This window comes from Mobula birostris, chromosome 1 (assembly GCF_030028105.1).
Source record: "Mobula birostris isolate sMobBir1 chromosome 1, sMobBir1.hap1, whole genome shotgun sequence".
NCBI classification, from domain to species: Eukaryota; Metazoa; Chordata; class Chondrichthyes; order Myliobatiformes; family Myliobatidae; genus Mobula; species Mobula birostris.
Genome location: NC_092370.1, coordinates 36430402 through 36452778, shown reverse-complemented (window position 1 = coordinate 36452778; position 22377 = coordinate 36430402). Strand labels below are relative to the sequence as shown.

General features: G+C 39.8%; 1 protein-coding gene across 16 annotated transcripts in view; it reads left to right on the top strand.

Annotated features, from left to right (window-relative positions):
• Nucleotides 1–22377, top strand: part of sulf1 (sulfatase 1) — a 334301-nt gene that overhangs the window by 292425 nt on the left and 19499 nt on the right. For all 16 annotated transcript variants that reach the window (XM_072254128.1, XM_072254097.1, XM_072254088.1 and 13 more), the window contains 7 exons: nucleotides 906–1116; nucleotides 2031–2274; nucleotides 3839–3935; nucleotides 4683–4777; nucleotides 6232–6303; nucleotides 10721–10893; nucleotides 20492–20634. In XM_072254128.1, the coding sequence (XP_072110229.1) occupies nucleotides 906–1116; nucleotides 2031–2274; nucleotides 3839–3935; nucleotides 4683–4777; nucleotides 6232–6303; nucleotides 10721–10893; nucleotides 20492–20634 (1035 nt within the window). The remainder of the gene's footprint in view (nucleotides 1–905; nucleotides 1117–2030; nucleotides 2275–3838; nucleotides 3936–4682; nucleotides 4778–6231; nucleotides 6304–10720; nucleotides 10894–20491; nucleotides 20635–22377) is intronic.

The following is a 22377-nucleotide window of genomic DNA, read 5'->3' as shown; positions in this document are numbered from 1 at the left end:
GTATCAAGTGTAGGTCGCCGCATCCAGTAAGCATTAGGTTCCTGATTGAATGATTAAACCATACTTTGTTTTAAACACATGACAAGTTCAAAAATGGACAGCTCTGGGTTTTGCCTCGCTCCTTTTTTGCCATATTGTTGTTTGTTGTTGCATAGTACACTGTACCCTTACCTGTAGGCAGTATTACTCAATTTGAGCTGTGCTCTGATTTCGAGCAGCTTGACGGTAAGATAACTTACTGCATTACGATCAGTCCACTTGTCCTCCAATGGACAAGCACATTAAGAATGAGATGACCAAATGATCCTCAATTAATGATTCGGACAATTCAACATAATGGTGTCAATTTTCTCCAACAGACCTGACCTCACTTTTTTTAATATATAGTATTTCTGTTTTTCACATTTAAAAAATCTATTCTGTATACATAATTGATTTACTTGTTTATTTATTATTGTTTTATTTTATTTTTTTTCTCTCTGCTAGATTATGTATTGCATTGAACTGCTGCCGCTAAGTTAACAAATTTCACGTCACATGCCAGTGATAATAAACCTGATTCTGAAATGTTCAGTGTCAGTACATCCCATTGTACAAATACGTTTGTATTTAACACATCATATGTTGCCAAAGCCCCTTGGCCATTGAGTGGGATTAACCTACGTGTTTTAAATGAGCGAATAAAATAACATATAAGTACTGATATCCCACGCCTACATTCAGATAACATAACAGTGGCTTTGAGATGTTTTGCAGTTGGGGAAGATGTAATAGAATGCCAGCTCTCTTTTCACATACTAATTAGTATAAAAATAATTTATATAAAGGAAAGGAGCTTCTTAAATTTGACTTCTCAGTGTTCATTGTTAACTGGGGGTTGTAAAGTCTTGCTTTTTATAAATCAGAAATGGCAATGCGTTGAAGATGCTGCAGGAAGACTCCGGCTTCACAAGTGCAAAGGCACGACCAAAGTGCACACGGGCAGCAAGAAAAGTAAAAGTCTGCGTGGTCAGACCTATGGCAGTAATGACTGTGATTGCTCAGGCAGCAGCTACAGGACACGTCCGTTGGAGAGAAGGAACCAGAGACAATTCCTCAGCATCCACACTGCTCACAGTGAGTACATAGCAATCTGTGATCGTGGGTTGACATGGCAGCACCTCCCTGGAAATGGGCCTTTGGTGCCATCTGGTGGCAGACAAATCCTTTCCATCATTAACACTATGTCAGTTTTAATAGTTTATTACCCAGAAGATCTAGGGTCAGGTCAGCCGGGGACAAGCATGTTGCCAAGGCTCATTTGTTGCATGCTCAGGCAAAGAGATTCTTGTGGTTGCTCCTGAGCATAGTCGCCGGAAAGGAGGACAACTCCCAGCTAATCCAGTGAGACTGCAGATTCCACATGCTATAAGTCAAGTGACCAGTAAATGGCCACTCAGATGCTTGCAGACATTCAGGGCAACTCCAACAAGGGAAGTTCTAAGTCGTGAACAAAGCATTCCTGCTCCATTTGATTTTAAATTATCAATAAAACTATTTACTTATCTTTTTCATGAACATAAAAGATTCTGCAGATGCTGAAAATCTTGAGGAACACATACAAAATGCTAGGGGAACTCAGCACATCAGGCAGTATCTATGGAGGGGAATAAACTGTTGATATTTTGCCTCAAGACCCTTTGTACACACAGCTGATGAAGGCCTTGAAAGAACCAGGAAAGCTTAAAGATGTGTTGGCAAAGCTACAGGGCTGGATTTCCTAATAGCTGGAAACATGATGGTAGTGTGAATGGTAGGAAAAGCACTGGCCTCTTTTTTATGATTTTCTGATAACTAGGTCCACCACCCTGACTCTTCGCTAACAATTAGATAGTTCAAGCTCTTCTACAATGAGGGCAGCCATTGTTAAAGCAAGATAATGTGAAATATTCTGACTGAGAATTTCCCACTTCACACAGTCCTTTAGTGATATGGGTGTATGTGCACGATGGATATCTGTCATTTAAAAATGTCTCTCCCCTCTGAAACAGAATTTAAGCATCGCTTCCTCCGCACTCGCCCGATCCGCTCTGTTTCTGTCGAATTGGAAGGCGAGGTGTATGACATTGACCTGGAAATCGAAGAACTTGAGTCGCTGATGCCAAAAAATATTAGTACAGGCCTTTATCAAGAAGAGAAAACAGCTGGAGAAGGAGTGCAGGGCAGCAAAGTAATCGCTGAAGACAGTAGTAAGGCCCATGAATCAGTGACAGATTCAGTTAAAGTCACACACAAGTAAGTTTGGCTTATAACCTGAACGGCCATATTCTATAACATTTCAGAGCTATGCTTAGAAATTGGATCGCAAACAACACATTTCTGTACATTTTACAATTAATTGTTAATGAAAAATCAGTAGTAAATGAACTTTAAGCTCTAAGCCTGTGCTTTTCCTTCTGAGGCTTTGTGTCTGATCCATCAGCACACAGAGGAGCCCAGACATGTGCAGTGATTTCCTGTCCACGCCTGGAACCTCGGCCAGGATTTCAACAGGCACATATACAGCTGCTCCAGCTACAGGCAACTTATGCAGCCATTCACAATGCTTTCAGGGAGGATGCTGTGGTTAGCATGGCCCAGTTAGGCCCAAGGGACTGTTTCTATATTACTCTATGACAACGCCTGCATTGATGTTACTCAAAGGGAGCCTGACTAAGCATTCCTCACACTGGGGAACCTGGCTTTGGGAGATTGCCTTCAAATGATATATTTACCCCCATCTCTGTCACACACTCCTCCCCTTGGCCCTTGCCTATCTGGTTTAAACCTTCACCAACCATAATCCAACTCCCAATCAACTACACTCCCAACCTGACACCAGTCCATCACCTTCCCCTCAAGACTAACTACCTCCCAGTCTGTGCTCCCCTTCCAAACAACCTTCCTTCCCTCCTACCCACCCTTGTGACTGTGAACAAGGTCACCGGAGAGAGACTGGAGCGGCTGGATATAGAAGACTTTATTCAGCAGAAGAAAGGCAGCAGGCATCATACTTGAGACACTCAGAAGAAGAGACCTGCTTGACCCAACATTACACGACATTTTTATATGCTAAGGATCAGAAGTAATAGGAGGACAATTCTATAGTTACATGTATCTACAATGCTTCATTTGAATTACATATAATTTTCAAATACCTCCAAATTCACACCCACGCTCCAGACACCCAAAATGAATGTTAATCTCCACTGACACTACAGCTGCATTCATGTATAAGCAGACATCTCAGGTGAATGGATATTTCCTGGTTTGCAATAATGCCAGTCTGCAACTCCAGGAAGACCATTGTTCTGGGTTGCATTTTAAATTCAATCTACAATCATGTTCAGTTCTGAAGACTGGTTGCTGTTGGAATTAATACTTACTAGATACCATAACTCCAGAATACATCCTAAACCTACCACAGATGTGCACCCCGCCCACCCCATGATCCCCCCCCCCGTGCACGTGTACACACACACACACACACACACACACACACACACACACACACACACACTGCACCCACTCATTCCTGAGCCTCTCTTCCATGAATCTCCAGAGCTATGGGGCTGTGATAGCCACTGAACCAATCAGTGCAGATCCTTTCACCTAGAACTTGTATGCTTGCAGTAGGAGATTTTCGATTTCTGGGCAAAGGTTGTCCAATGAGGGAAACATTTGGAGTTATTCTCTCAATATCCTGAATGTGTTTATTTGAGTAAGCATGTTATAGAACTCCTGGATTCGTTTTTGGATTTTGCTGGACTGTATATTGATGTGGTCTTTTATCTTCTGTACTTATTTCTTTCCTCTGAAGGTGTTACATTCTTGCCAATGAAACAGTGCATTGTGAGAAAGAGCTGTATCAGTCAGCTAGAGCATGGAAGGACCACAAGAGTTACATAGACAAAGAGGTTAGATGATGTTCAGGGAGGTAATTTTCGAGTTGGCGGTCAGCAGATTTTTGTCAATGACAGGCTGGTTGTTGCCAGTGGGAAGGGGCAAGAACTGACAATTGTAAATTGTAATTTCCTACGGGAATGCCAAGAAATGGCTGACTTCCAACGGCAGGAAACCAACAGATGGATATCTCAGGTATGCTCCAAAGTATGGGCTGAAAGCTTTTCAAACATCCTTAAAGTTGACCTTAATCAACCATCTTGTATGCTGAGATGAAGAACAGATAGATTTCCTGTAAGGCAGGGGTTCCAAACCCGGGGCCCATGGACCCTTCTGTTAATGGTAAGGCTCCATGGCATAAAAAAGGTTGGGAACCCATGCTCTAAAGACAAAGCTCAGATACATTTTCAAAGGCATTCTTAGCAAAAATAAATTTCAATTTATTGGCAGGATGGGCAGTCTAAAACTTCCTGTCACACCATCCCAGTATTCATAATAGAAATTCAGGAGCTGTTGACAACTCCCATGGAATGTCACCTGACTAATAAATTACTAAGTGAGTTCTGAGGCATCATGCCTTCTGCAGACATCTGAGGGAAAGTAATGCAATGGACACAAGCCTGGTTCTGTCATGGGAAAAATCAGACTTTGGGAACACCGTCGACCTGAAAATTACTCCCAAAAAAATTCACGGAATAAAATTATTTTGGTGATTTTTGAAGCTAGAAAGAAACCTTCTGTTATTTGCCTCTGCATTGTAGATTGAAGCTCTTCAAGATAAGATAAAGAATCTGAGGGAAGTGCGAGGTCACTTAAAAAGAAAAAAGCCGGAGGAATGTGACTGCAACCGGAAAAGGTCTGTGTCCCTAACAACAGTTATAAAGTCAAGGACAAATTCCTCATCCCCGTGCCTACTGCCCTCACTACTGGATGTATTCCAACATCCATCGATGTTCCTGAAATGGCAAGTAGAGGAAAAGTGCGCGGAGCAACTTGATGGCCTAATCCTTCTCCTATGTTTTATGGTCTCACATGGTGAACATTGACATCATTCTCAAAATTGACTGGAACAGAGCCAAAGTTACAGGTCATGGGACTAAACCAAATGTTTTCTCTCCCTCTCTCTCTCTCTCACTGTCTCCAATTTTCTCTCCCCTCCTCTCTCTCTCTCACCTCCTCTCTCTCTCTCCCCTCCTCTCTCTCTCCCTCTTCCTTTCCTTCTCCCTCTCCCTCCACCTGCTTAGATGCTGCCTGCAGAGTGTTTCTCACATATTCGTTTTGAATGCCAGATCTCCAGAATCTGCAGTTATCACCTTTGTAGAGTAAATTCTAAGTGTCCAAGTATGATGACAGTGAAAGGGAGATGAACAGCACATGTGTGGAACAATATAGATCCCATCTACCGAGGGATATCAGCTCCTTTCAGGGAGCTACATCTCCTAAAGGACATGACCAAGATTCTGATTTGCCTTGTGACATTGAAACGGAGATTACATTGGGCCACCAGCACGGATGCCAGATTTACCCTCCTTTGGTGGTCCCAGAGCCCAGCGCTGGTCCAGGCTTAAGTCAATACCAGCATTTTCTCCAATGCTGTTGCTGCCTTTGCGCTCCACCAGTGACTCCTTGTGGAGCCCAGCAGAGCATAACATCTAATGCAGACTTCCCAATTCTCAGGATCGGAAAGATTTCAGATGGTCTGGCACCAGGATAAACCTGGCACAGATATTGCCACCTCATTGAAAAGCGACGGGGAGAAATTGCCCACAGGAGAATAGTAACTGGACCTTTTACTTGATTTAATTTTGTTTGTTTAAATCGATGTAATTACTTGTAACTGCTTGGATTTCAACATTTTAATTGTAAAATAACATTTTGTTCTTAATTTTATTTTTGTTAATAGCACCCAGATGCTTTTGGCTGATTGTGAATAATGTCAAAGCCATTTACAAACATTTTGTTTCAGTGACAGCTTTGACAGCTGGTAATTCTCAAGGCCGGGCTGCACCAGCTGTCAGGGCAGCCAGCCACTTACACAGGTTAGCCTCAGTGCTCAGCTTCCCTGATCAATTGGGAGCCAGCTCCCCAACAGAAGGCAGTGCTCAGGACCACCCTCGATGAAGCAATGTCATCTAAGGGCAGCAGCTAGTCGTGCTGGCCCCGGTTCTTCATGGAACAAAATTGCGACACACTAAATGGCTACTGAATCTACACATCATTTCTCTACTGTTCTGGAAATATTTGTTTCTTAATCTTACCACAAGACCTTTAGTCTTGTTCATACGTGAAATTTATTTCTGTTATCTGTAGTTTTTTTAGAGATAAAGGAATGAGAAACCAGGGGAAACTGAAGAACAAGAACAGCCACCTCCATCCCTTCAGGTAAGTGAACCTCTGTTCCAGACCATCATGGGCAGGACATGGACTTGAGGTGCAGAACTGGTCACGGTGCCACTGACTGGTGGCAGATCTTTCTCATTTTCACTTATTCACATAAGGTGAAAGCTGCCATATTTTCCAGCGAAGCGAGGAATTATCTTGAAATGGTTCACAATTTTTTAAAAAAACTAAATGAAATGATTTTATCATTGTTCCCTCCTGGAGTTTCTATTAACAAAAGAATGATGGCAGCTTTTGCTGCCAATTGCAAACAACACTAAATGGAGACAAAGAGTCCATATGAAAGATCTCGACTGACCTGCTGAGTTTCTCCAGCTGTACGTGAATTGCAGAAGCAATACGAATATTGTGTTATTTCCTTTCTAATGCCATTCAGCCCATCAGGTCCATACCAGCTTTGATCAGAGCAATCTCATCTCTGTATTTCAGGTTCACACTAAAACTTACTGTAACTCAATCATACACACGTATACAGCTAAACAAAACACTGTTCCTTTGGGGCCAAGGAGCAAAACGGAGTACATATAGTCACATTCTGTACATATAGTTATGATCCAGCAGAAACAGCCACAAAATAATATTAGCATGTCCCTGAATGCCATGGCCTGAAGATTGACAGATTGACATAAAGTGTGAAGTGCAGGTTTATGTGAGAGAATATAATATTTCTGGCACTATTATAACAAAACAAGCAGTGGTGTAAATATGTGAAACTGCATCAGTAAAAGATGAAAAGTGGTGACTGCAGGATGAGAGTGTGTGGAGTGGAGAGGGGTGGTGGTGAAAGGGCATTCAGAGTGTGTGCTGGGTGGCAGAAGAGTGTTAAGAAGTTTAACAGCCTTGGGGAGGAAGCTATTAAAGGTAAGGTCAAAGAGGTGTCTTTGATGATGCTGAAGGCACTGCGTGTGTGGTGCTTCTGATAGATTTGCAGTTGCAATTCCCATACCAGGTGGTGGTACAGCTGGTACTCGAGTAGAGTGTGGTGAGAATGGGTGGGTGGGGGAGAGAAGGCCTTGATTGCCTCGGGTTCCTCAGGAGGTGGAGGTGCTGCTGTGGTCAGCAGGAGGTCACTGCTGTGCTCCATTTGTATGTAGCATTGAGTTACTCTCACATGCCCTTCAACTCCCCATTGCCACTTACACTCAGGAGTAACTTATGGTAGCCGCTTAACCAGCATGCCTTTGAGCACTTAAAGAAAATCCACCCAATCACAAGGAGGACAGACGTACTCTACATTGCCAGCACCGAAGATCAAGACTAAATATGGGTTGCTGGAACTGTGAGGAAGCAGCCCTAATGAAATCCTGAGAGATTGAAAGTGGATTGGGAAAACCAGGTCAGTACTGTACCTCGAGAGAGAGAATTTGTAGAATGTCTAAGGGTTGGCTTTTTAGAACAACTTGTTGTTGAGCCCACTAGGGGATCAGCTGTGCTGGATTGGGTATTGTGCAATGATCAGGAGGTTATAAGAGAGCTTAAGGTTAAGGAATCCTTAGGGAGCAGTGATCACAATATGATAGAGTTCACTTTGAAATTTGAGAAGGAGAAATATAATGGCATGAAAGGGGAACTGGCCAAGATTGACTGGAAAGAGACATTAGCAGGAAGAACAGCAGAGCAGCAATGGCTGGAGTTTCTGTGAAAAATGAGGGAAGTGCAAAACAGATATATTCCAAATGAGAAGAAATTTTCAAATGTAAGAAGGACACTACCGTGGCTGACAAGTGAAGTCAGAGCCAAAGTAAAAGCAAAAGAGAGGGCATACAAGATAGAGGATTAGGAAGGAAAAGATGAATTATGAAAGGAAATTGACAACTAAAATCTAAGAAGATACTAAAAGCTTTCTTAAGTATGTAAAGGGTAAAAGAGAGTCGAAGGTAGATATAGGACCAATAGAAAATGACACTGGAGATATTGTAATGAGAGACACAGAGATGGCAAAGGAACTGGATATGTATTTTGCATCAGTCTGCACAATGGAAGACATCTGCAGTATACCGGACCTTCAGAGTGTCAGGGAAGTGCAGTAAGTGCAGTGAAAATTACAACTGAGAAGGTGCTCAGGAAGCTTAATGGTCTGAGGGTGGATAAATCTCCTGGAAATAATGGAATGCACCCTCAGGTTCTGAAGGAAGTAGCTGGAGAGATTGCGGAGGCATTAACAATGATTTTTCAAGAATCGATAGATTCTGGCATTGTACCAGATTACTGGAAAATTGCAAATGTTACTCCACTATTTAAGAAGGGTGGGAGGCAGCAGAAAGGAAACTATAGACATAGCCTGACATCAGTGGTTGGGAAGTTGTTGGAATCGATTGTTAGGGATGAGATTACGGAGTACCTGGAGGCACATGACAAGATAGGCCAAAGCCAGCTTGGTTTCCTGAAAGGAAAATCCTGCCTGACTAATCTACTGCAATTTTTTGAGGAAATTACAAGCGGCGTAGACAAAGGAGATGCAGTAGATATGGTGTACTTGGAGTTTCAGAAGGCCTTTTACATGGTGCCGCACATGAGGCTGCTTAGCAAAATAAGATTCCATGGAATTACAGGGGTGTAACTAGCATGGGTGGTGCATTGGCTGATCAGCAGGAAACAGTGAGTGGGAATAAAGAGATCCTATTCTGGCTGGCTGCCGGTTACAATGGGAGTTCCACAGGGGTTAGTGTTGGGATTGCTACTTTTTACGATGTATGTCAATGATTTAGACTATGGGATTAATGGACTTGTAGCTAAATTTGCCGATGATACAAAGATAGGCAGAGGAGCAGGTAGTGTTGAGGAAACAGACAGCCTGAAGAGAGACTTAGATAGCTTAGGGGAATGGGCAAAGTGGCAAATGAAATACAATGTTGGGAAGTGTATGGTCTTGCACTTTGGTGGAAGAAATAAACACGCAGACTATTATTTAGATGGGGAGAGAATTCAAAATGCAGAGATGCAAAGGGACTTGGGAGTCCTTGTGCATGATACCCTAAAGGTTAACCTCTAGGTTGTCGGTGGTGAAGAAGGCGAACGCAATGTTGGCATTCATTTCTAGAGGTATAGAATAAAAGAGCAGGGATGTGATGTTGAGGTTCTATAAGGCACTTGTGAGATCACACTCCTTGTATTGTGTGCAGTTTAGGGCTCCTTATTTTAGAAGAGATATACTGACACTGGAGGGGGTTCAGAGGAGATTTACAAGAATGTTTCCAGGAATTAAAGGGTTACCATATGAGGAAAGTCTGGCAGTTCTTGGGCTGTATTCCCTGGAGTTCAGGATAATGAGAGGGATCTCATAGAAACATTCCGACTGTTAAAAGGCCTGAACAAATTAGATATGGCAAAGTAACTTTCCATGGTAGGGGAGTCCAGGACAAGAGGGGATGACTTTAGGATTGAAGGATGTCCATTTAGAACAGAGATGCAGAGAAATTACTTTAGTCAGAGGGTGGTAAATCTGTGGAATTTGTTGCCACGAGCAGCTGTGGAGGCCAAGTCATTATAGGTTTTTGATTGGCCAGGGCACCAGAGGGTATGGGGAGAAGGCAGAGGAGTGGGGAAGACTGAAAGAATTGGATCAACCCATGATTGAATGGTGGAGCAGACTCAATGAGTCTCGAATGGCCTACTTCTGCTCCTATATCTCATGTCCTTATAGCAGCGAAGCTTGTTCAGTTTGCTTCAAAGATCCATCAAAGCATGGTTTCCATGTGCAGGGAAAACAGAGAATGTTGGAAATACTCAGGGGTTTGTACAGTAGCTGTGGAGAGAGTGTTAATGTTTCGAGGAGAGGACCTTTTATCAGAAAGTTCTGATGGAAAGTCATTAACCTGAAACATTAACCGTATCCTCTGCAGTTTCTTAATGAAGCTTAGAGTACAAGGAATGCACCAAAGTATTTCTAACCCTTCAGGTGCCATCTGATGGGCCAACTATTACTTGATACCATCAATGATGCCAATCAGAAATAAGGCTCTCAGGAAGAAAAAATATTCTTTAGTTTTGTTTGCTTTAGGGCCAGGGGAACCAGAGTGCTTTTCTCCATAAGTAAGTCTTGTTACACCCTTACCCAATGCCATCCTCACCATCCCTTCTTCCATCATTCAGCCAATCTCATCTCCGTCCCACCTCAGCATCACCAGATCTCCTAATACTGATAGCTACCTTCATCTGGGAAAAGACAATTCCTCACTCGTCAGCCACCTGGTTATTCTGGTGTAAAATCCCTACTGCAGCAAGGTAAACGTGGAGCTCCTTCCTCATATTTCCTGCAAAAGCAACAAAATCAAAAGAAATTTCAAAAGCAAGATTGTGCATATTGCTCACGATGCTGTCTGGTGAAAAGGTGGGAACCTCGCTGAAACCTCGAGTTGTCTCACACTTCCATTCATACTCCATTTCTCAATCTCTGCAGGGAAGTGGCTCAGGAGGTGGACAGTAAGCTCCAGTTGTTCAAGGAAAATCGGAGGAAGAAGAAAGACCGTAAGATAAAGAAGCGGCTGAGGAAGGGGGATAGTTGTAGCCTGCCTGGCCTCACCTGCTTCACACACAATAATGAGCACTGGCAGACCCCACCATACTGGAACTGTAAGTAGAGTTTGTTTCTGTGGGTTACATCATAAGCATCAGAGTTATGGCTAAATAGTACCAGTCTGTTATTGCCCTGAGGCACCACTTTCTCACTTAGAACAGTGGCGCACAGGAACATTAGTTTAAGCCCACAATATTGTACTGATCTAATTAAACCAATAATTAAAATCCTACTAAACTTGTCCTTCTATCTGCACAAGCCCATATCCTTCCATTCTCTGCATATTCCTGTACCTATCAAAGAGTCTGTAAGCGTCTCTATCATACGTAACTTCACTACCACCTCTCATTCTGTACCCACCAGTAAGTTCTGTAGCAATATACTGTATATCTAAAATAGATACTTATTTATTTTGGCTTTTATATCTAAATGTCATCTTCCCTGCATTAATCATCACAGAAGTTATCATCATGGTTTCATTAAAACTGTTGCAGAGATGACTGGTTTTTAAAGCCACTTTAGTACCAGCTTTAAATAATGAAATACAAACAGAAACATTTTATATGGCTGCAGGTACTGGGATAAACATGAAATAGATTTCTTTTGTGAATCAACATAACTGTTTTTGTAGATTCAGATGTTCATTAATCCCACCGAATTACAAGATAATCGCTTAACACAACTTTCCTTGGTTCTACAGAGGGGGCATTAAAATTTATAGCAAAAATTGTGGCCAAACAGTTCACCATGCCTCTGCAACATTTTGCTACAACAATTCAAAACTACCTCAGAACCTTCCCTTTGCCAAAATATATACTGGCTTCTCATACTTCTCCACACTTCCCTTAAAGCCATCATGGTTTGATGGCAAATCCCATCAAATATTTATCAAATACAAATTTTATATTTATTAACACAATGAAAGTCATCTTATGCAGCACTTTAGAATTTAAAACCTGACTCTGAACTAATACCATAGAAAATTTAAGCCAGGTGAACAGATGTGTGCTCAGAGCTCTGAGGCTTCCTAGTTAAAAAGAGAAAGGATGGAAGATGAAGACATTTGTGAAATGGGATTTCCAAGCTTTGTCAGCTAAAGGCATGGTCTTCAGTGTAAAGGAATGAGCATCAACCATGCTCACAGAGGTCAGAATTGGAAGGAGGTTGAAGAAGATTACAGGGAAAGGGGAAATCCAAAGGACTTCTGTTGACAGCAGAGGTGAAATTTTAAAGTTGTAGTTTTGCCTAACCAATTGAAGCTTTGGTGATTACTTTACTTTATACTTTATTGTCGCCAAACAATTGATACTAGAACGTACAATCATCACAGCGATATTTGATTCTGCGCTTCCCACTCCCTGGATTACAAATCGATAGTAAATATTAAAATTTTAAATTATAAATCATAAGTAGAAAATAGAAAAATGGAAAGTAAGGTAGTGCAAAAAAAACCAAGAGGGAGGTTACCCACTATTCTTCTTCTTGACTGCAAACTCCTTCCATAATCAACAATCAATAAGATTTCCCTGCCATTATGGAGGTAGCAAAGGGGACAACAAAACTTTCACTGTCATGATCCTCTCTATGGTGGAGCTTGTATCTCACCACCTGATCAATATCTCTCTGCTGCTGCCACAAGACTGGCTGCTGGCAATTTCAACTATCGTCTGCCATCATAGTCATTGAAAAAAAAGGGCATTGAGCCCATCTATGCTGAAACATTTAAACTGCCTACTCTCATTGTCCTGCACCCAGAACAAAACCCTACCATAAGTATACCTATCCAAACTTGTCTTCAACATTGAAATCAAATTTGCATGCACCACTTGTGCTGGCAGCTCATTCCATACTCTCAGCACCCTCTGAGTGAAGAAGTTTTCCCTCGTGTTCCCCTTAAACTTTTCACCTTTCACCCTTAACCCATGACCTCTAGTTGTAGTCTCACCCAACCTCAGTGGAAAAAGTCTGCTTACATTTACCCTAACTGTACCAATCATAATTTTGTATACCTCTATCAACTCTCCCCTCAACCATCCATGTTCCAAGGAATAAAGTCCTATCCTATTCAATCTTTCCTTATAACCCAGGTCCTCCAGATCTGGCAACATCCTTATAAATTTTCTCTGTACTCTTTCAACCTTATTTACATCTTTCCTGTAGGTGGGTGAGCAAAGATGCACACAATACTCCAAATTAGGCCTCACCAATGTCTTAGAGAACCTCAACATAACTTCCCATCTCCTGTACTCAGTATATTGATTTATGAAGGCCAAAGTAGCAGAAGCTTTTTTCACGACCCTATCTACCTGCACCACCATTTTCAATGAATTATGGACCTGTATTTCCAAATCCCTTTGTTCTAGCATACTCCTCAGTGCCCAACCATTCACTGTGTAAGACCTACCAAAGCACAACACCTCTCACACCTCTGCATTGATTTCCACCTGGCATTTTTCAGCCCATTTTTCTAGCTGTAAGCCATGATAGCCTTCCTCGCTGTCCACTATACCCCCAATCTTGTTGTCATCAGCAAGTTTGCTATTACAGTTAACCACATTATCATCCAGATTGTTGATATAAATGACAAACAACAACAGACTCAGCACCGATCCCTGCGGCACACCACTAAGCACAAACCTCCAGTCAGCGAGGCAACCATCTATTACCACTCTCTGGCTTCTCCCACAAAACCAATATCTAATCCAATTTACAAACTCATCTTGAATGCTGAGCGATTGAATCTTCTTGGGGACTTCCGGTAGAGCTCATGGAGTGAAGTCGTGTTCTTAACTCGCTCCATTACCTCTGAGTTTTTTTTCCTATGATCAGCTATATTTAATTAACCATTAAGGCATCGACTTTTACAAGAATCTGAAACAAATTGGGCTTTTTGATATTCGGATGCTTTTAAGGTCTGCTATGTCCAAGAACGGAAAAAATGGGAAAGACGGCAAACCTCCGGTTAGACCGAAAGGTACCGATCTCCGTCCGACTGAACCACCGTTGACTCTGAAAGCTATATCGGATCTAATTCAAAGGGAAATTTCAACCTCTATAACAGAGCTGACTCGTGCGGAAATTTCAATTAATTTCCAGAAAATTGCCCATTCAATCGATAAAATGCAAACATCTATCACGGAACATCAGTCGGCTATATTTAATCTTCAAAAATCCACGCAACAAAATGAACTCAAGATGGAGAAAATTGAAGAAACAATTACTACAATGAAGAAAAAACTGGACTTTCTGACTTTTAAAAACTCTGACTTAGAATCCAGAATGCGACAGCAGAATATTCGAATTATTGGTGTTCGTGAAGCTGTTGAATCTAACAACCCTATAAAGTTTTTTTCTCAACTTTTAAAAGATGCATTTCCTACCGTATTTCCTGACCAACCACTGTTATTGGATCGGGCTCACAGAGTTCCATCGTATTCATCTAAGTCAGATAAACCTCGGCATGTCATTTTACGTTTTCATTACTTTCAAGACAAGGAGAAACTGCATCGATTTGTTCGATCTAAAGGTTACATTGATTTTTTGGATCTTCAGTTCTGATTCGTGGAGGACTTCAGCAAACAGATTCGGGATCAATGGGTTCGTTACAGATCTGTGATGTCGGAACTCTACAAGATGGATTTAAAACCAGCGCTGCTTTACCCAGCACTTTTAAGGATTCGCACGCCTGACAGGGCTCTCCGTTTTTTTGAATCTCCATCGGATGCCCAGAGTTATCTGGATCAATTTTCACCTTCAACATCTTAAATTATTATATGGGCAGAAAAGTTTATTTTTGATTAATTAATATGGTTGCCAAACTTTCTTTCTAACTGCGTCATTCCTTTCTTTTTCCCTGGGGATTCTGGGTGGTCATTCCCTCAGCATCATTTCGCATATTTCCTTTGAGGCCTTAAATTTCGTAGTCTTTAAATGTACTTTTTTTTGTAGGTTTTCCTAACTAGTTTATATTAATAATTTTGTTTCTTTTTTTTTTGGTTAATCATAGGGTCTGTGGTCTGTTACAGTTTTCTTTATATTTTCTGGCTTTTTCTCTGTTTTATATAGTGTTTGTCTTAATTGATCTACTTTTTTTATTCTTCTACTGTTTTATAACTAGATGATCTTTTTTATATTTACACTTTTTTTAGTGAGCGTCTATCGGAAGTCATGGGGATAGTTTTAGTGTTTGCTTCTTTCTGGCGGGTCTGCTTTAGATTTAGCCTTGGGGTCATGGGGTGGGGGGTGGTGGGGGGGGCTTCACGTTTTAGCTTTTTTCTTCTTGGGCTATTTACATTACTGAAGCATTGGTTGCGTTCTCCTTCCCATTATCTCTGGTTTGTTCTGTTCCCTTTTCCAGTTCGTGGGTCGAACCTATCGTCAGTCCTCTTTTTTGCGGGTTGACTTTAGGGTTTATGGAGTCTATTATTAATTTTGTCTCCTGGAATACTAATGGTCTTAATCATCCTATTAAAAGGAAAAAAGTTTTTTAAAGTATTCCGGAGACTTAAAGCACATGTTCTATTTTTACAAGAGATCCATGTGCGGAGGGGGGGACAGACTACGTTTTTTTAAATTCTGGAAGGATCAACAGTTTCATTCAAACTCTAACGCTAAGATTTGAGGCGTCTCTATTTTTATAGACTCCTCAGTTACTTTTGTACAACATGATATTATCTCTGATCCAAACGGTAGATTTCTACTGGTTAGTGGTCTACTATTTAATAAAAAGGTAGTTTTGGTTAACGTTTATGCTCCCAATATGGACTGTCCGGAATTTTATAAATCATTATTTAATCGGTTCCCGAATTTGAATGAGTTTTCATAGATCTGGGGCAGAGATCTTAATACTTGTTTATCTCCAGTTTTGGACTGTTCGGCTCCTCTATGGACCTTACCCAATAAATCTGCGACTTTGATTAACTCATTCCTCTCTGATTCTGGGTCGACGGACATTTGGCGTTTTTTACATCCTCAGGAAAAAGATTTTTCTTTTTTTTCACATGTTCACCATTCCTATTCAAGAATTGATTATTTCTTTATTGACTCTTGGCTTATCTCTTCAGTGACTAAATGTGATTATGACTCTATAACCATTTCGGATCATGCTCCACTTAAGCTTTCTATTAAGATTCAGGTCAATACACAAAATAATAGACAATGGCGTTTTAATTCGTTGCTGCTTCAGGACTTGGATTTTGCTAACTTTATGAATGAACAGATTGATTTCTTTTTTTTACAATCAACTACACAGAGGATATTTCTGTGAACATTCTTTGGGATACTTTTAAAGCTTATATTCGTGGTCAGATTATCTCGTATTCTGCTGCTTTGAGGAAGAAGCTGAAGCAGGAGGAGCTGGTAATTGTGGACAAGATTAAGGAAATTGGTAAGAAATATGTTACAGCTCCCTCTGAGGAGTTGTATAAACAAAGAACTGAACTTCAAATGGAACACAGTTTATTACTTTCGCCCTCAATTGTAAACCAATTAAAGAAAACAAGAAGTGAATTTTATGTACACAGTGACAAAGTTGGTAAACTGTTGGCTAACCAACTGAAGTCTAATTATACTAAATCTCAAATTAATCAGATTTATAATCAAAATGATCGACTGATATTTGATCATGCGGAGATTAATCAAACCTTCTTTGATTTTTATTCTTCCTTATATCAATCTGAGTCTTTACGAGACTCTAAATATATGAATGACTTTTTAGATAACCTAGATTTCCCTGAGATTTCACAGGATATGTCTTCTATGCTAGATACTCCCATTACCACTGATGAGATTAAGAATGTTATTTCCTCTATGAACCTGGGGAAAGCTCCTGGCCCTGATGGGTTTACCGCGGAATTTTATAAGTTTTTTGCACCTTCATTAATCCCTTGGTTCTGTAGGGTTTTGGAGGCTTCATTAAAAGTTGGTAAACTTCCCGAATCCATCTATACAGCGTCAATCTCTCTAATATTAAAGAAGGATAAAGATCCTGCTCAATGTGCATCTTATAGACCAATATCTTTATTAAATGTTGATTCTAAAATTTTTTCTAAATTATTAGCAAACAGATTAGAAAAAGTACTCCCTTTTATTATTTCGGAAGACCAAACGGGCTTTATTAAAGGCCGTTACTCTTTCTATAACATTCGCACACTGTTAAATATTGTTTATACCCCCTCACAAAATGTTCCTGAGTGTGTTATCTCTTTAGATGCTGAAAAAGCTTTTGATAGAGTAGAATGGCCTTACTTATTTAAGGTGCTTGAAATGTTTAATTTTAGCTCAAAATTTATATCCTGGATCAAACTGTTATATCATTCTCCTCTGGCCTCAGTCTGTACTAACTCTTTAAGCTCACCTTTTTTCCCTCTTTTTCGAGGTACTCGACAAGGTTATCCTCTTAGTCCTTTATTATTTGATATTGCATTAGAACCTCTTGCAATTGCCATTCGAGAATCTCCAAATATTATTGGGATAACTCGGGGCTTAAAGTCCCATAAAATATCACTCTATGCTGATGACTTACTTTTATATATTTCTAATCCTCAAAAATCCCTTCTGCTTTAGATTTATTAGCACAATTTAGTCTTTTTTCAGGTTATAAATTAAATCTTAGTAAGAGTGAACTTTTTCCGATTAATAAACAACTTCCCTTGTATCATAACTTTCCGTTTAAATTGATTAATAATTATTTCTCATATCTTGGGATTAAAATTACTTGTAAACACAAAGATTCATTTAAGACTAATTTTTTACCCTTAATTGATCATATTACTCAACTTTCATCTAAATGGTTTCCATTATATTTAACTTTGGTCGTATTAATGCAGTTAAGATATTTATTCTGCCAAAATTTTTATATATATTTCAGGCATTACCGATTTTTGTTCCAAAATCTTTTTTTGATAAAGTTGACTCTAAAATTTCTTCATTTATTTGGCAAAATAAAAACTCGAGACTGGGTAAAATACATTTACAGAAAGCTAAGAGAGATGGAAGTCTAGCATTACCTAACTTTAGATTTTATTATTGGGCAATTAATATTCGACATATGAAATTTTGGTTACTTGACCAAGATACACTATCCATTCCTAAATGCGTAGTATTGGAATTATAATCTGCTCAGGGCTATGCACTTGGCTCTATTTTAGGTTCCTCTCTTCCTTTCGATTTGAAATGTCTCAAACTGGTCTCTAACCCGATAGTTAAATATACCTTACGTATTTGGTTTCAATTCAGAAAATTTTTCGATCTTAACCAATTTGGGCTAGTGATCCCTTATTTTCGGTAACATTTTTTCCTCCCTCTTTCACGGATCGTGCGTTTCAAATTTGGAAGACTAAGGGTATCTCACGGTTTTTGGATTTATTTTTAGATGGTTCCCTTATGTCTTTTGAACAATTATCTAATAAATATAATTTACCAAGAATACGTTTTTTTAGATATCTTCAAGTTAGAAATTTCCTAACTACTATACTTTCTTCCTTTCCAATGCTCCCTCCTACATATATTTTAGATACTATAATTAACCTTAATCCATGTCAGAAAGGCGCAACGGCTATTATTTATAATATTATTATGAAACTTAGGAAAGCTCCATTTGATAAGATTACGTCAGATTGGGAACAAGAATTGGGTTCTATTATTTCCGTGGATGACTGGGGGCAGACTTTACAATAGTCAATACTTCCTCTATCTGTGCTAAACATTCCCTAATTCAATTTAAAGTTGTTCATAGAGCACATATGTCCAAAGATAAATTAGCTCATTTTTATTCTCATATTAATCCTTTTTGTGATAGATGTCCGAGGCAGATAGCCTCTTTAACTCATATGTTCTGGTCTTGTCCTACTCTGGAAACTTTTTGGAGAGACATTTTTAATATTATCTCAAAGGTATTGAATATAGATATCTCTCCTCATCCTATTACTGCTATCTTTGGATTACCTAAAATTTCCAGTAATCTTTCCCCTTCAGCCCGTAGAATGATTGCACTTCTTACTTCAATGGCGAAAAGATGTATCTTACAACATTAGAAAGAGCCTAATGCTCCAACTACCTTTTTTTGTTTTTCCCAGACGGTATTATGCTTAAATTTGGAGAAAATTATGATTCCTCACTTAAATTTGAACAGACCTGGAGATCTTTTATTCAATATTTTCATTTAATGTAATTTTTTTTCCCTTTGTTCCATATTTATATTCCCTTCTTGCTTTTTTTTTTAACTGTTTTTAATGGAGGTCGGGTTTGAGGACGTGATTCTAAGTTCTTTAACTCTACCTGTTTCCAAGTTAGCCCATTGCTCTGCTTTGCTTTTAGTTTAGTTGCACGGTGGGGTTTTTGGGTTTTTTTTTTCCTTTTCTCTATTGATATATATATAAAAATCAGTATACTATCATTTTACCTTATTATTTTATGTTTAAGTTGCACTGTTTGTATCAATTTTTTTTCTGTATTAATATCTCCTGTAATTTTTAAGTGTATTAGTGCCTTTATGGTTTACCTTTTGTATACTTATTCAATAAAAAGATTTAAAAAGAAAGAAAGAATCTTCTTAACAACCTCCCATGCAGAACTTTGTCAAATGCCTTGCTGCGGTCCACATAGACAACATCCACTGCCTTGCCTTCATCAACTTTTCTAGTAACCTCCTCGAAAAAGATTGGTTAGACACAACCTACCATTCACGAAGCTATGCTGACTGTCCCTAATCAGCCCATGTCTATCCAGATACTTATACAAACGTACATCTCATCTCTTAGAATACCTTCCAATAACCTCCCCACTACTGATGTCAGGCTCACCTGTCCTATACCGAATGGAGCGTTCTTTGTCAGAAGTCACCTTGCATATGTTGTGGACTATATGCAACTTGCATTCTCCAATTAAGTTCAATATGACAGCTGTGTAAAAAAATGCCAGAATCATACACTTCAGTGGTCAAATATGCACTTTAGAAAAAAATGTTTATGTTTCGGGATTTCTAAGAAACTGTCAGGGCAGGATGTATCTGGGTGTATATGGACATAAACATTCCTCATTTCTATTTATTTCAATGGAATTGAATTTCCAAAGCAGAGTTCAACGTGTGCAAAGAACAAAGAACACAATTCTGCTGCTGTGGACCTTTGTAAATGAGCAAAAATTGTTTGTGCAAACTTCTTCATGGTTCTTTTATTTCAGCCTTTTACTGGTTAGATGATGTGACCCTTTTGAGTCAGATGTGCTCAACTAGTCAACTTAATTCATTGAAATTGATTAATTTAATTCCTTAATTGCTAATTAAAATATTTCATTTTGGTTATTCAAATAAAACAGGACCAAAATAAAAAGTGTGTGCATTAATGAAATTACACATCCATCGCTGGTTTTCATTCTGATTGTGAAGTTCTTTGTCTGTACACAGCAGGAGAATTCTCCTTTGAACTTGCTAGAAATAATCTGCAACTCAGTAGGGAGCAAAAAACAGGTGGCAGTGGTTCAAGCACTTACTAAATACTTTGCCTTCAAAGGAAAGGAAAAGGATACGTGGACTGGGTATAAGAGCTGATAATTACCCTACCATCTACCTTTTGCACCCATTAATTGGATTGCATTCAGAAACATTGTCTTTCTGTTGACATTAACCTGAAAAAAAGCTTTTCCTTTTTATTACAGTAGGATCTTTCTGCGCATGTACAAGTTCCAACAATAACACATATTGGTGTCTACGAACCATCAACGAGACTCACAACATCCTTTTCTGTGAATTTGCCACTGGCTTTCTTGAGTATTTTGACATGAACAACGATCCGTATCAAGTAAGGAGATTTTGTGCTTTGTTATCAGCAATCAAAACTACATTCATCCCAAGATGATGGAAGCCTTTGCTTGCGTTTATCCACTGTTGAAACCTAGATTTAAAGTTCTGATTGTTCCATTGCATTAAAAGAAGACATGGGGCTGTGGCGACATTTGCAGCCACTATACATCTTAGCAACAAACCTGCCCAAAGACTTAGATGCTGTCTAAGCACAGTTCAGAATACATTGTGTGCAGTGGAAAGAGATACGGAAGGGGGTGGTTAAGGGCAGGAAACTCTGATCTACAAGAATTCAGGCCTGAAATATGTTGGGTGGACTTGGGTAGAAAATAGCTGAAGGGCTAGTAGGTGCAGAACTTTCTGCAGCTTAAAAGGGTAAATGCAACACTGCAAGAGAAGGAGGTTTAACAAGCACTAGAAAAAGAGCGAAGTGGTGCATTTTTAAGCATGAATCATATTCACGTGCGTGCTTGCTTAAATTACGATTTGACTGATAGGTTGGTCATGTGCTATGCAAACTTTGCAGACATCCCACCCTGCAAAAACTCATTTCAGGGAGGTAGCACCACCTTTTAAGGGAGGTAGCACCCCTGCCCCCCACAACCCCATATCCGCGCCCCCCCCCCCCACCAGTTGACCTCCAAGGGCGTATGTAATACTTTGTTTAGTGATTTTGTCTAATCTGTAAACCAAGTTGGGTATATGCAGAAAATGTGACATTAAAATATGTACTTATATTATATTATATTATCATGTTTACTCTATTACAACTTTAAGCAAGTCTAGAGGGGGTTTGGACATCAATAGAGTAGCTCCTTAGCAGCCAGCCAGCTAGTTTAAATAACATTAGCTACGCTAATGAACGAATGACACCTGTTAAACTCGCCTCAACATGCCTTTTACATTTTAACCCACCATGGGCAATAGAAAACTCACTGTTGCAAACAGTGCAGCGAGCAACACTGTCATTATTTTTGAGGTCGACTGTAAAGCCTGCCCACAGAGAAAACTGATAGGTCTACTTAGCACGAAGAGAGACCAATCAGGATGCTCGCTCTCGCTCTGGCTCTCCCTCTCAAAAAAATTGATTTGCGGGATATTGTATATAATTTCCGGGCATCAGGGAGTCGCTATCAATATGCGGGAGACTCCCAGAACTTCTGGGAGAGGTGGGATGTCTGACTTTGAGCAATGCAATTCTGTATAATCACATGCAGTCTGGAACATTCAGAGTGCATCTGCAGCCTGAAGTGCATATATGTTAAATTCAAAGTATTCTGTCTAGCTAATGAGCCATTATTTCTTTGTATGTGTGTCTCAATGCACTCTTGTTTTTTTTTCAAACTGACGTTGGGGATGGTGGTCTATTTGGGATTATTGAAGACCGTTGAGAGCTCTCACTTGGCAACAGTCCCTCCAAAACTGTTCTTTTTTCTTTGCAATGTTAGCATGGAAACACTTACATGGAACCTCCTTTGTGCAAGGCCTCTGCATGTACCATGTTCATAGGCTACCATGTAGCATATGCCATGCTTAGCCATGTCACTGATGGATGTTCTGACTGATTATGTTATGAACCGCAACATTCAAGCTGAACTGGTGTGGAGAGTGCAAAGCAATAGGCAACACGTTCACAAATACTAGAGATTCTGCAGATGCTGGAAATCCAGAGTAACACACACACACAAATTGCTGGAGGAACTCAGCAGGTCAGGCAGCATCTATGGAGAGGAATGAAAAG